The following is a 15,148-nucleotide window of genomic DNA, read 5'->3' as shown; positions in this document are numbered from 1 at the left end:
AAGAAAACCTAGGTAATACCATTCAGGACATAGGCATGGGCAAGGACTTCATGTCTAAAACATCAAAAGCAACAGCAACAAAAGCCAAAATTGACAAATGGGATCTAATTAAGCTAAAGAGCTTCTGCACAGCAAAAGAAACTACCGTCAGAGTGAACAGGCAACCTACAGAATGGAAGAAAATTTTTGCAATCTACTCATCTGACAAAGGGCTAATATCCAGAACCTACAAAGAACTCAAACAAATTTACAAGAGAAAAACAAACAACCCCATCAAAAAGTGGGCAAAGGATATGAACAGACATTTCTCAAAAGAAGACATTCATACAGCCTACAGACACATGAAAAAATGCTCGTCATCACTGGCCATCAGAGAAATGCAAATCAAAACCACAATGAGATACCATCTCACACCAGTTAGAATGGCAATCATTAAAAAGTCAGGAAACAACAGGTGCTGGAGAGGATGTGGAGAAATAGGAACACTTTTACACTGTTGGTGGGACTGTAAACTAGTTCAACCATTGTGGAAGACAGTGTGGCGATTCCTCAAGGATCTAGAACTAGAAATACTATTTGACCCAACCATCCCATTACTGGGTATATACCCAAAGGATTATAAGTCACGCTGCTATAAAGACACATGCACACATATGTTTATTGCGGCACTATTCACAATAGCAAAGACTTGGAATCAACCCAAATGTCCATCAGTGACAGACTGGATTAAGAAAATGTGGCACACATACACCATGGAATACTATACAGCCATAAAAAAGGATGAGTTCGTGTCCTTTGTAGGGACATGGATGCAGCTGGAAACCATCATTTCAGCAAACTATCACAAGAACAGAAAACCAAACACCGCATGTTCTCACTCATAGGTGGGAACTGAACAATGAGATCACTTGGACTCTGGAAGGGGAACATCACACACCGGGGCCTATTATGGGGAGGGGGAAGGGGGGAGGGGTTGCATTGGGAGTTATACCTGATGTAAATGACGAGTTGATGGGTGCTGACGAGTTGATGGGTGCAGCACAGCAACATGGCACAAGTATACATATGTAACAAATCTGCACGTTATGCACGTGTACCCTAGAACTTAAAGTATAATAATTTAAAAAAAAAAAAAAAGAAACTTGGGTCTCTTCTTTGTTCTCCAGGGTACTTCCCAAGGAAGTGTTTCTGGGCTGCAGTCCAGAAACATTGGCCCAAATTAACTTTCTGCATTAATTTTGCCTCAATGTCATTCTTTAAGTCAACAAGAATGGTCAAGGCAGTCACTAATCTTAGACTCACCTGGCAGCCACAGGAACAATATTTTCCCAGCTATAATGTAACCGACAGAGTGATGCTTCATGTAATTCTGGTGCATTAAATAAGGTCCCATGTCTAACAAGGAAAGCCGCTGGACATCAATGGAAATACATCCTATACTCAAATTACAATGTCCCATGACCTAAACGCTTCCAGTCCCAGGTTCACAGGACCCTAATAGTAGCTATTCTCTTCCATTGTCTAACAACATGCCAGGTTTCCATTTTTGGAAATAAAATCATTATTGTAGTAACTACGATAAAACAATCTTTATAATACTCTCAGCTGTGGTCTATGCAAGAAAGTATCAAAATGTCTGCCTTCAAAACAACTCCAGGATGCCACACATAAACTTAGACCCAAGTCAGCCTGTTCAGGGCTTGGTATTGGACACACCTCATGGGATTCTGCTGACACATTTCTTCCCTTGGATTTAAACCTGGATTAAGCAAAGGAATTCAGAAAGTACTCCAAAAGGCTTTTCCAATTTCCAGGGTATGCTGGGGATCCCCTAAGGCCTCGGTACATCAGGACAGTTGGTCACCCACTTGGGGATGTGACAGCACCTGATGAATTATTCTATCTCCACTGCCTCACTCAGTGACTACTGCATAGAAGACTCTCAATACATTAATCTGATAAAATGAATCAAATATTTGTTTGGAACTAAATGAGTAGGATAGTTCTTACTGATAAACTGTGGCCAGATCAGTTACAAAGTCAATCTTTATCATACATGGCCTGGAGATTAGAAAAGTCTTTTGTAGTACTTTCTGAATCTCTTTGTTTAGTCCAATGATCCCTCTGCTCCTTTAGTTTTCTTTAGAATTCTAATCACTACACAACCTCAAACTTCATGGTTGAGTTTGTTGGTCTATTGTTTGTATAATCAACTATATTTTAATTACATATTGTAAAATCTTTTATGTTTTAATCATCAAAGCATGCCAGTAGCTAGTAGCACTGTCATAAAACAGAAACTCATTGAACATTTTTTGAAGAAATGAATGTATCATAATGATGGTTTTTAGATGTTCTATCTGATCAGTTTTTATTTCTAAAGATCTACAAGAAGCAGAGGATGCCTGTGATCCCATCTGGCATCCATGTCCAATGCTACACTGCACCTGTCATGTTCCCGGCTTTTCACTGTGACTGTCCCTTAGGCAGCCATAAAAATGTATTTGCATTTTTCTGTGGCAGGCTCTCTTTCACAATTGTATTAATGCTACTCAAGCTTATATGGAGTAAAAGTTGAGTTTCAGTTACTACATGTAAATCATGGCAACAAACTAATAATTTTTTTTGATGTAAATGTTGAAAAATAAATAACCCAAGATGTCTATCCAAATCAATATGCTGAGCAGGATGTGGCATCAATAGCTCCCTCAGACAGAAGATCACTCACAAAACATGACATCTCACCCCAAGCCTAAGTAGAGGAAGAAGTCACCCAGGCATTGGGAATATAAGAATTGCCACAATGATAATTAATGCCACTTGGAAGACTGCATGAAGAAAAAAACAATTGCCAGATTCGAGGTGGTGTAAAGCGAGAGAGACTATAAAAGTGTGAGCCATAAATTAAAATCCCAAGGAAAGGCCTAGGCATAAAAAGCTAGACAAACTTTCCAGAAAGGGAACATTATTTATTTTTGGACTTTTGATTTCTTTATTCTCAATTATTAACATTTAACCTGAATTTTGTTGTTTTACCTAATTAAATAGGAAGAAATACTTAAGCCATAAATCACAAATGCCCTAGTGCTCACACTTACTTTTCCTGTTGAATAGCTTTGCAGGGGCTTGACTCTGCGGTCATCTACAGTAATGAAAACCAAACCACAAGAACAGAAAGTGAACATCCTCTCTAATCTCTGTATACTTCAAACAAGTCTGAAAATTGAAGTAGGCTTGATCTTTTGCAGAAGAGCAACAATCACACAATTTAAGTTGAATAAGATATTGTACACACAGGAAGGCATTTACCAAATAACTACTAAACTAGTGGTATTGAAATGACTAGAAATTTGAAACAGCTACAAGTGTTCAAAATCTTATTCCATTACTAACAGTATTAGAGAAGGTTATTCTTTACATCTCTAAATAATATTTTAAATATTTGAAAAAATGAAGATTCTAATGCCTAAATGATGAGTCCAGCTCAGTCGAGGAGACCCTAACCCAGCAGCGCTAGAGGAATTAAAGACAAACACACAGAAATACAGTGGTGTGAAGTGGGAAATCAGGGGTCTCACAGACTTCAGAGCTGAGAGCCCTGAATAGAGATTTACCCACCTATTTATTAACAGCAAACCAGTCATTAGCATTGTTTCTATAGATATTAAATTAACTAAAAGTATCCCTTATGGGAAACGAAGGGATGGCCTTAATTAAATGAATAGGTTGGGCTAGTTAACCGCAGCAGGAACATGCCCTTAACGCATAAATCGTTCATGCTATTGTTTGTGACTTAAGAATGCCTTTAAGTGGTTTTCTGCCCTGGGCGGGCCAGATGTTCCTTGCCCTCATTCCTGTAAACCCACAACCTTCCAGCTTGGGCATTAGGGACATTATGAATATATTACAGTGCTGCAGAGATTTTGTTTATGGCCAGTCTTGGGGCCAGATTATGGCCAGATTTGGGGGGGCTTGCTCCCAACACCTAAATATGTAGAATTTGTTTTGTGGAACTATTATAATAAATAATGGAAAGAACAGTTGGAATAATTTGTGGCACCTTAAAGACTCCTATATATAGTATAGATAGAGAGATAATGGGTAGATATGTACATACACACACATACGTAATTTTATAATAGTTATTCATCTTTTACATTTCCATTATGATACTAGTTATTGCTTGCAGCTGTGGCAAACACAATTTTTTAAAAAAGCCTATTATGTAATCTGTGACCTTTATTATGTATAATTTATTTACATGAAGAAAAGAATATTGTATGCGAATGTCTGTGCATTTGATTTTGAGTTCTGTAGGCCTTCAAATCTGAAAACATTATTAGGAAACGGAATATTTAAATAATATTTTATAATGAACATGGATCTTATCAGACATACCAAATACTTACAGTTCAAAAGGTGATTTGACTGATGGGCACATTTTCAGGAAAGGCACAGAAGTGCCTGTCAGGAACACGAAAGGCAGAGTATCAATGGGAGGATCAAGGTTTGTCTGGCTGGAGTAGTGTCAGCTGGGGAGGAAAGATGAGAAATTAAAGATGAAGAAGAGGGCTAGGTAATTCCGTACTTATAATTTAAGCCTATAGAAAGTTCACGAGTCACACATCCCCGTTTCTATTGTAATTATGCCCTATTAAATTAAAACACTGTGGAATGTAGGTATTCCTGTTTTCCTCAGTTCCTGTGACTTGTTGATAACTCATGCGTGATTTGGCTGGCCAGGAGTTATCTAGAAAGTAATACTTTAGTTATTGTCTTAATCTTTGCTGCCTACAGAGTTAGACTTTGTACTGAAAGAACTCACATGTATCTATGACTTCCAGAGAGGCTTACCAGAAACAACTAGAAAGCTAACATTGCATCCGGATGTAGAAGTTGATTTAACAAAACCTGCAGTATTAGAGGAGAAACAACTTATTCTAAACAAACATTCATAAAGTCAGTTCCTTTTTGTTTTTCTATTGTGTTTCATTTCATGTTTTCTGCTTTGCTTTTGTTTTTATTTCTCTTTCGACACAGTTACAGCAGAAAGTTTTCATGGAGAAATCACACTTCAAATGATTTCATTTTGTTGGGTCTTCTTCCGCCAAATCAAACTGGAATATTCCTCTTGTGCCTTATCATCCTCATATTCTTTCAGGCCTCGGTGGGTAACTCGGCCATGATTCACCTTATCCACATGGATCCTCGTCTCCACACACCAATGTACTTTCTTCTCAGCCAGCTCTCCCTCATGGACCTGATGTACATCTCCACCGCCATCCCCAAGATGGCGTACAACTTCCTCTCTGGCCAGAAAGGCATCTCCTTCCTGGGATGTGGTGTGCAAAGTTTCTTCTTCCTGACCATGGTGGGTTCTGAAGGCTTACTCCTGACCTCCATGGCCTATGACCGTTATGTGGCCATCTGCCACCCTCTCCATTATCCCATCCGTATGAGTAAAATGATGTGTGTGAAGATGATCCTAGGTTTTTGAACACTGGCATCCATCAACTCCTTGGCACACACAGTCTGTGCCCTCCATATTCCCTACTGCAGGTCTAGGGCCATTGATCATTTCTTCTGCGATGTCCCAGCCATGTTGCTTATTGCCTCTATGGATACTTAGGTCTATGAATATATGGTTTTTGTAAGTACAAGCTTCTTTCTCCTTTCCTTTTGTTGGTGTCACTGCTTCCTATGGCCGAGTCCTATTTGCTGTCTATCATATGCACTCAAAGTAGGGGAGAAAAAAGGCCTTCACCACCATTTCAACACATTTAACTGTTGTGATGTTTTACGACATATCTTCTGCCTACGCCTATCTTTGGCCCAGGAATCTCTGCTCACCAACCGAAGACAAGATCCTGGCAGTCTTCTACACCATCCTTACCCCCATGTTCAATCCCATTATCTATAGCCTGAGGAATAAAGAAGTCCTGAGGGCTGAGACAAGAGTATTTGGGATACTCTCTTTCATGAAAGAATAATAATGGCCTTCCCAATTCCCTTTTTTTCTTTCCTCTTTCCAAGTTGATTTGAACACCCTAGTGCAGGACTGTCCAATAGAAACATAACATAATTAAAATTTTTCTAGCAGGTACCTTCTTTTCTGGTAGGTACATTCATTTCTAGTAGGTACACTCTTTTAAAAAATTGTAAAGCTCCCACTTGAACCCCAGTTTTCTGGTCCTCCTTACTCTGCTTCATTTTCACATTTTTGTTTACCACTTTTCACTTTCTAGTACGTGAAATAATAAGCACATTGGTTGTATTTACTGTTTATTTTCATTCTATGACAGAATTTTCACTTCACAATGAGAGATCCTTGTTCTGCTCACTGGTGTAATCAACTGTATGGAACACAGCCTAGTGCATAGCAGTTGCTCAATAATGCTGGTTGAATATTTGAGTGAAATAATGAACCATGGAACTTAATTTTCTGTCTAATGCTTTTCTTAATTAGATTAAACTTACAGAAAATAAAATGTATAATTCTAAGACTTTCAAAAATAACAATTAATGAAATATTGTCACAAACTCATATGTCTGTAATTTAAAATGCTATATTTTAAATGTAAAAAATAGAAGTATCATTTAGTCAGCATCAACCATGTGTCTTTAAGGATATATTTTACATTTACCTGTTTCGGTAACTTGTAGAAATTCAATTATAATTTATTAATTCTATATGTGGGGAATAGTAGGTGTTGATCTTATTTATTTGTATTTTGATAGTGGTTTTTAAATGGTTACAATATAGTTATTTGTGCACCTCCTGTATGTGTAAAATTTCCCTCAACATAAATACATACATATATACATGCAAAGATTAATATGTAAATTATAAAATTTATGAATACATCAGTCCAGGTTTCTGTCTTTCAATAAACGGAATGATCATCAAAACAAATAACAAATGTTGAAAAATTATTTTCCATCTTATTAACAACTACTTAAGTTTAAATAAAATGAGCTAAGATTTTCCCTTTTGTAAAATAAATGTAAAAGTATGTCATTGACAAAATATAAATGATTTTTTATTTTAATATTTGTGAATATTGGGATTCTTCATAAATAAGAGATCCTTTAATCTTATTTTAATTCCTTTGAATAACAACAGTGGTGTGCTATAACTTTAAGAGTTAGAAAAGATAAGAACCTTAATGAGGTTTACAGATGTATTTGTAATTAGTCCTGTCTGGGTTTTTTTTAGTTTTTGAGACAGAGACTTGCTCTGTCGCCCAGGATGGAGTGCTGGGGCATGATCTCAGCTCACTGCAACCTCAGCCTCCCAGGTTCAAGCAATTCTCAAGCTTCAGCCTCCAAGTAGCTGATACTACAGATGGCACTACCACGTTAGGCTAATTTTTGTATTTTATTAGAGGCAGGGTTTCACCATGTTTGTCAGGCTGGTCTTGAGCTCCTGACTTCAAGTGATCTGCCTGCCTCAGACTCACAAAGTGCAGGGATTATAGGCGTGAGCCACCCCATCTGGCCAGTCTTGACTGTTTTGATCCATGGTCTTGTAAAATTTCATGACACACATAGATTCAGACTTAAGGTCAGTGGTGCCTTGCATGAGCTGATCATAAATAAATTTACAAAATCAATAAATATTGCTGACAACTCAAAATGTGTATCTGAAGTTTTAACTTTTGCCCACTCTCTGGAGTCATATCATTCTTCTGGTTTTGTTCTTTTAATTAATGACTTACTTTATTATTTTAATCCCATGTCCTACTGAATCCTCAATTCTTAGCAGACCTCCTGGCCCATTTTAGGTCTCATTAATTACTTTTTATAAGAATGATTTACTTTTTTTAGTGGCCTTTGATGTAAAAATATTTTCAACTATGCACAAATTATCTTTCTCTGTTTTTCATACTGGCTTTTAGATTTTTGAAAGTTCATATCATCTACACAATAATACCTATATTTTTTCTTCAGAAATTTGAAGCAATCCACGATTTATGTCTTACCTCCCTCATCATCTTACTTCTAATGCCTTATGTCCACTATCATGAAGCACCTGAAATTTCTGCAACTCTTCTTAATGTCTCTTGGCCAACACTCCCATGATGATGGAATGATTATAGAAAGTGTATCTTCTAATTTACCCAGGGGTATTTCAATCTTGGGTGAAATCTGCCATTGTATGCAAAGAGGAATGCTCCAGTAATGAGTTTCTTAATTCCATGTTTGAAAGTGGAGAAAACATGTGTCAGCTATCCTGTAGCTCATTCCTCACATATGCAACTCTTTGCCAAGGTAAAGTTCATTTCTCACCCATCTAGCTCCAATGATACCTTGTTAAGAATGCTAAATGTTGGCGAAAAAAATGTAACATACACTCTACATCCATCTCTTTTCTATAAGCTTGAAGATTAATCAGAGACCATACTGTCCTCAGGATTTTGTCTTAAGGCTTTCAGTTTTTTGGATCTATAGATTTTAGAAAATCCTTATGTTTTCCAAAAATCTGTTCACATGTTCATACATACTTAAAGTTTTATCATTTGGAAGAAGCAGTCACGTAGTCCAGCCTAAAATTTAACCAGTAGACATTATGCTTCATGTAAACTGAGCATAAGAGAGCCAATCTGATTTGAGGAAACACAAGTTATGATTATAGAGAAAGAAATACAGAGTGACACCAGCATAAATCATGTATTTAATTTCCTACTAAGTTTAACACAAACAAAAGAATAGATCACATTTTTTTCCAGATATATCATACTTATTTCAAATGATAACTGTCTGTGATTAAATGTCTGTGTGTGGGTGTGGGTATGTGTGTTTGAGACCTTAACATGTCTAAAAATGTCTTCATTTAGGAACAATCATTTAGGTTTCTTAAATTATTTAGCCAATTATTCTCTAACTTACAAAAAGCAGGTGCTAAATATTCTGAGTAAAAAAAGAATTCTCTAACTTACAAAATGAGATAATTTCCATAAACATAATTTAACATCTCTTACAGTTCTGAGGTCATGTTCTGGAATATTAAATACACCCCTCTTCAGTCTGATTCTTAGTAACAGCTGAATGCAGCAAAGTTGATTGGGTTGGTTGATTTGCCCTAATTCATAACTGAGTTGATCCTGAAATCAGCAAAGTGAAGTGAAGTGACCAAGGTTTTGGCCCCCATGGACTTGGACACTGGAGATCAATTAGAGGAGAAAGAGGAATATCTAAGGGTTAGTGACTTAAGGTTCTACATATGAAGTATAGCAGTTCATCCTTCTGTCTTCTGATGGTAGAACCTGAGGAAATTAAGTATAAAATATCTTATTCTGTTTTCACTGAAACGAGGTAATAGAAAAGGAAGAGGTCTTATCTAAGCACTACTTATGCAAACAGAAAAATATTTCACAAGAGTTGGTGAAGTTGTTTTCTGATTTCACCGTAAAGAGGATGACTAGCTGCAGGAGCTGTAAGGAACGAATATTATAAAGTGTTATCTGCTATTTCTTCCTCATAAATTTTGGCACATAAAGAAGAGATTCTCATTTCAGAAAGAGTTCTGGTTTAATGCAGGGACTATTGATCAGTGACATAATGTTACTGAAAGTCTGATAGACTATCAGAACACAGTTTGAGGTTTACATGTTTTCTGTAATATATGGAATGTTAGCAGAGGATGGTGTCACTATAAAGCTGCTTTTTCTCCCACTAAACAAACTGAAGAACTTTGGACAAGGTGAGTCATAGTAATAGAATTAATATGAGTTGATTTGGGTTTGTTTTAACCTAGAAAGCTATTTTGGAAATGTTGTTTTCCCATCATAAGGAAACTCTCTGCTGCACAGGGAATAGACAGTTCCACAACAAATTGGAAAAGCAAATGTAAATGTAAAAATGTAAAACAAGGCAACATGTACTTGTTAGTGTTGCACTATGTGTAGCTCTCAAACAATGTGACATTAATAAAGACAATTTCTCTGGGTCTGAGGACTCTCCATAGTTTACACAGGGACTGGGCAAATTACAGTGACACTAAGGACCTGCTATGTGCTGAACACACAGAACTCTGAAATCTCTTTACAGCTGCCCTATACATTGTTGACGTTGAGGTAGCTGAGTCTATGACAATATGCTATTGGTCTCCTGCTGATTCTCTAAAGGAGTTTTAAAAATGTTATGAGTTAACTATTCATAACATTTGCAAAATAAATTCAGGACCCTACAGTTGCTACATTTATGCTATTAGTTCCTATGAAATGAGGGCTTTCTTTAACTCTATAAATTTCATCAATGTATCTTTTAGAATGAGAAAGAAAAAAATTTTTTTTCCTGAGGAATGCAAGCCTCCTTTAAACTATCAGGCCCAGAGAGACATTGAAAATGTGGCCGCAGTCACATCTCACTCTTCCTTGAGCAAGGTAATCGTCTTCTGAAGCTACGTGCTATGGGGGCTGTAGACCGACTTGTGTCCACTAGCCATGAATTAACCTATCAATGCCCTATACCACATATCCTATAGTTAAATAATGCATAACCAATCACTGATCAATGTTGTTTCTGAAATCAGTGAGACTTTCTGACTAACAAGTTTAGAATTTGTCTCCTCTCCTGATTCCTCCCTTTCTTTACCTTAGAAACTTGGGTCTCTTCTTTGTTCTCCAGGGTACTTCCCAAGGAAGTGTTTCTGGGCTGCAGCCCTCAAACTTGGCCCAGATGCACTTTCTATATTAATTTGTCTCAGTGCCATTCTTTAAATCAACAAGAATGACCAAGGCAGTCACTAATCTTAGACTCACTTGGTAGCTACAGGAACAATATTTACCCAGCAATAATGTAACCAACAGAGTGATGCTTCCTGTAATTCCGTTGCATTAAATAAGGTCCCATGTCTAATAAGGAAAGCTGCTGGACAACAATGGAAATAGATCCTAAACTCAAACTCCAATATTTCATGACCTAAAAGTTTCAAGTTCTAGATTCACAGGATCCTAAAAGTAGCTATTCTCTTCCATTGCCCAACAACATGCCACCTTTCCATTTTTGGAAACAAAATCGTTATTGTAATAAGTGCCATAAAACAATCTTTATCATACTCGGAGGCTGTGGTCTATGCAAGAAAGAATCAAAATGTCTCCCTTCAAAACAACTCCAGGATGGAACACATAAACTTAGACCCAAGTCAGCTTGTTCAGGCCTTGGTATTGGACACACCTCAAGGGATCCTGCTGCCACATTTCTTCCCCTGGATTTAAACCTGGATTAAGTAAAGGAATTCAGAAAGGAAGACATACTTAAGTCATAAATCACAAATGTCCTCCTACTCACACTGGCTTTTCCAGTTGAATAGATTTGCAGGTGCTTGATTCTACTGTCATCTATGGTACTGAAAATCAGACTACAAGAACAAAGAGTGAACATCCTCTCTAATCTCCGTATGCTTCAAACAAGTCTGAAAATTTAAGTAGGCTTGATCTTTTGCAGCACAGCAATAATTACAGAATTTAAGTTGACTGAAGTGTTTTACACACAGGAAGGCATTTACCATATAATTATTAAATTGGGGGTACTGAAATGACTAAAAATTTGAAGCTGCTACACAGGATCAAAATGTGATTCTATCACTAACAGTATTTGAGAAGGTTATTATTTACATCTATAAATACGACTTTAAATACTTGAAAACTGAAGATAAAATGCCTAAATTCACAGAATTTATGTTGTGGAAAGGTTGTAATAAATAATGTGAAGAAGAGTTGAAATAATTTATGGTACCTCAAAGACTCCTATATATAGTATAGATAAATAGAAAATAGATAGGTAGATATGTACATACACATATACATGTGTATGTGTGTGTGTGTGTATATATATATATGTTATATAATTTACTGATCTGTTATATTTCCATTATGACACTACTTTTTGCTTCCAGCTGTGGCAAATACAATTTAAAAAAAAAATAAAATAAACCTACTATGCAATCTGTGAGGTTTACTATGTATAATTTACTTACATGAAGAAAAGAATATTGTATGCAAATATCCATGCATTTGATATTGAGTTCTGTAGGTCTTCAACATCTGAAAACCTTATTAGGGAAGAGAGAATGTTTAAATAATATTTTAAAATTAATGTGAATCTTATCAGACTTACAAAACCTTTATAGTTCAAGGAGCGATTTGCATTGTGGGTACATTTTCAGGAAAGGCACAGAAGTGCCTGTCAGGAATATGAAAAGCAGAGTATCAAGGAGAGGATTGAGATTTATCTTGCTGGAATAGTGTCAGCTGGGGAGGAATGACCAGAAATTAAAGATGAAGAAGAGGGCTAGGTAATTCAGTACTTATAATTTAAGCATATAGAAAGTTTCTGAGTCATACATGACAGTTTCTATTGTAATTATGCCCTATTAGATAAAAACATTGGGGAATGTAGGTATTCCTGCCTTCCTCAGTTCCTGTGACTTGCCAATAACTCATAAGTGATATTACTGGTTGTTGCGGAAAGTCAGGGACCCTGAACAGAGGGACCAGCTGAAGCCATTGCAGAAGAACATAAATTGTGAAGATTTCATGGACATTTATCAGTTCCCCAAATTAATACTTTTATAATTTCTTACACCTGTCTTTAATGCAATCTCTGAACATAAATTGTGAAGATTTCATGGACATTTATCATTTCCCCAGTCAATACTCTTGTGATTTCCTATGCCTGTCTTTAATTTCTTAATCCCGTCATCTTTGTAAGCTGAGGATGTATGTCACCTCAGGATCCTGTGATGATTGTGTTAACTGCACAAATTGTTCATAAAGCCTGTGTGTTTAAACAATATGAAATACGGGCACACCTTGAAAAAAGAACAGGATAACAGCGATGTTCAGGGAACAAGGGAGATAACCATTAGGTCTGAATGACTGAGAGCCGGGCGGAACAGAGCCATATTTCTCTTCTTACAAAAGTGAATAGGAGAAATATCACTGAATTCTTTTTCTCAGCAAGGAACAGCCCAGAGAAAGAGAACACATTCCTAGGGGGAGGTCTCTAAAATGTCCACTCTAGGTATGTCTGTCTTTTATGGTTGCAGATAAGGGATGAAATAAGCCCCAGTCTCCTGTAGTGCTCCCAGGCCTATTCGGATGAGGAAATTCCTGCCTAGTAAATTTTAGTCAGACAGGTTGTCTGCTCTCAAACCCTGTCTCCTGATAAGATGTTATCAATGACAATGCATTCCCAAAACTTCATTAGCAATTTTAATTTCGCCCCAGTCCTGTGATCTCGCTCTGCCCCCATTTGCTTTGTGATATTTTATTGCCTTGTGAAGCATGTGATCTCTGTGACCCACACCCTATTTGTACACTCTCTTCTCTTTGAAAATCACTAATAAAAACTTGCTGGTTTTGTGGCTTGAGGGGCATCACACAACCTGCCGACATGTGGTGTCTCCCCCGACACCCAGCTTTAAAATTTCTCTCTTTTGTACTCTTTCCCTTTATTTCTCAGACCAGCTGACACTTAGGGAAAATAGAAAAGAAGCTATGTTGAATTATTGGGGGTGGTTCCCCCAATAACTGGAGAGGAGTTATCTAGAAAGGAATGCTTTAATTATCTTCTTTATCTTGCCGCCTACAGGGCTAGATTTTCTACTGAAAGACCTCACATGTATCTGTGACTTGCTGAGATGCTTACCAGAAACAATTGGGTAGGGAACATTCCATTCAGATACAGAAATTGATTCAACAAAACCTGCAGTGTTAGTGGAGAAACAACGCATTGTAAACAAACATTGAAAAACTCAGTTCCTTTTTGTTTTTCTGTTGTGTTTCATTTCATGTTTTCTGCTTTGCTTTTGTTTCTATTTCTCTTTTGACACAGTTACAGCAGAAAGTTTTCATGGAGAAATGGAATCACACTTCAAATGATTTCATTTTGTTGGGTCTGCTTCCCCCAAATCAAACTGGCATATTCCTCTTGTGCCTTATCATCCTCATATTCTTTCTGGCCTCAGTGGGTAACTTGGCCATGATTCACCTCATCCATGTGGATCCTCGTCTCCACACACCGATGTACTTTCTTCTCAGCCAGCTCTCCCTCATGGACCTGATATACATCTCCACCACCGTCCCCAAGATGGCGTACAACTTCCTCTCTGGCCAGAAAGGCATCTCCTTCCTGGGATGCGGTGTGCAAAGCTTCTTCTTCCTGACCATGGCGGGTTCTGAAGGCTTACTGCTGACCTCCATGGCCTACGACCGTTATGTGGCCATCTGCCATCCTCTGCATTACCCCCTCCACATGAGTAAAATGATGTGTATGAAGATTATTGGAGGCTCTTGGACACTGGGTTCCATCAACTCCTTGGTACACACAGTCTCTACCCTCCATATTCCCTACTGCAGGACTAGGGCCATTGACCATTTCTTCTGCGATGTCCCAGCCATGTTGCTTATTGCCTGTACAGATACTTGGGTCTATGAATATATGGTTTTTGTAAGTACAAGCCTCTATCTGCTCTTTCCTTTCATTGGCATCACTGCTTCTTATGGCCGAGTCCTATTTGCTGTCTATCATATGCGCTCAAAGGAAGGGAGAAAAAAGGCCTTAAGTACCATATCAACACATTTAACTGTTGTGGTCTTTTACTATGCACCTTTTGTCTACACCTATCTTCGGCCAAGGAATCTCCGCTCACCAGCTGAAGACAAGATCCTGGCAGTCTTCTACACCATCCTTACCCCCATGCTCAATCCCATTATCTACAGCCTGAGGAATAAGGAAGTCCTGGGGGCCATGACAAGAGTGTTTGGGATATTCTCTTTCCTGAAAGAATAATCATGGCCTTCCCTATTCCCTTCGTATTTCCTCTTTCCAAGTTGGTTTGAACACCCTAGAGCAGAGTTGTCCAATAGAAATATAACATAATTTAAAATTTTCTAATAGGTACATTTAAGCAGTCAAATAAATTTAAATAATATGTTTAATTCAAAACAATGCTATAATTAATATTAATTTTAACAACATAGATGTTAATTACATAGCATACATTGTCAGTATGTTATATGCAATATATTATAGTACATGTCTGTACGTATATTACCATTAATGTAATAATGCTTATACTCATATATTGACATAATTTCTACATGTAACAACACAAAATAATTAATGTGCTTTTACTTTGTTT

The 15,148-nt window shown here is 37.3% G+C and overlaps 1 protein-coding gene and 1 pseudogene across 1 annotated transcript; both read left to right on the top strand.

Moving 5' to 3' along the window:
- Positions 1 to 4,559: 4,559 nt before the first annotated feature.
- Positions 4,560 to 6,167, top strand: LOC126959442 (olfactory receptor 2L13-like; annotated as a pseudogene).
- A 7,362-nt stretch (positions 6,168 to 13,529) lies between these two features.
- Positions 13,530 to 14,844, top strand: LOC126943517 (olfactory receptor 2L13-like). The gene has a single exon (XM_050772360.1). It carries the CDS (start codon positions 13,858 to 13,860, stop codon positions 14,794 to 14,796), a length of 939 nt encoding a protein of 312 aa, XP_050628317.1. The 5' UTR covers positions 13,530 to 13,857; the 3' UTR covers positions 14,797 to 14,844.
- Positions 14,845 to 15,148: the final 304 nt, after the last annotated feature.

Source organism: Macaca thibetana, chromosome 1 (genome assembly GCF_024542745.1).
Source record: "Macaca thibetana thibetana isolate TM-01 chromosome 1, ASM2454274v1, whole genome shotgun sequence".
NCBI lineage: Eukaryota > Metazoa > Chordata > Mammalia > Primates > Cercopithecidae > Macaca > Macaca thibetana.
Note: the sequence above shows the minus strand (reverse complement) of the source record. Positions and strands in the feature narration are given on the sequence as shown.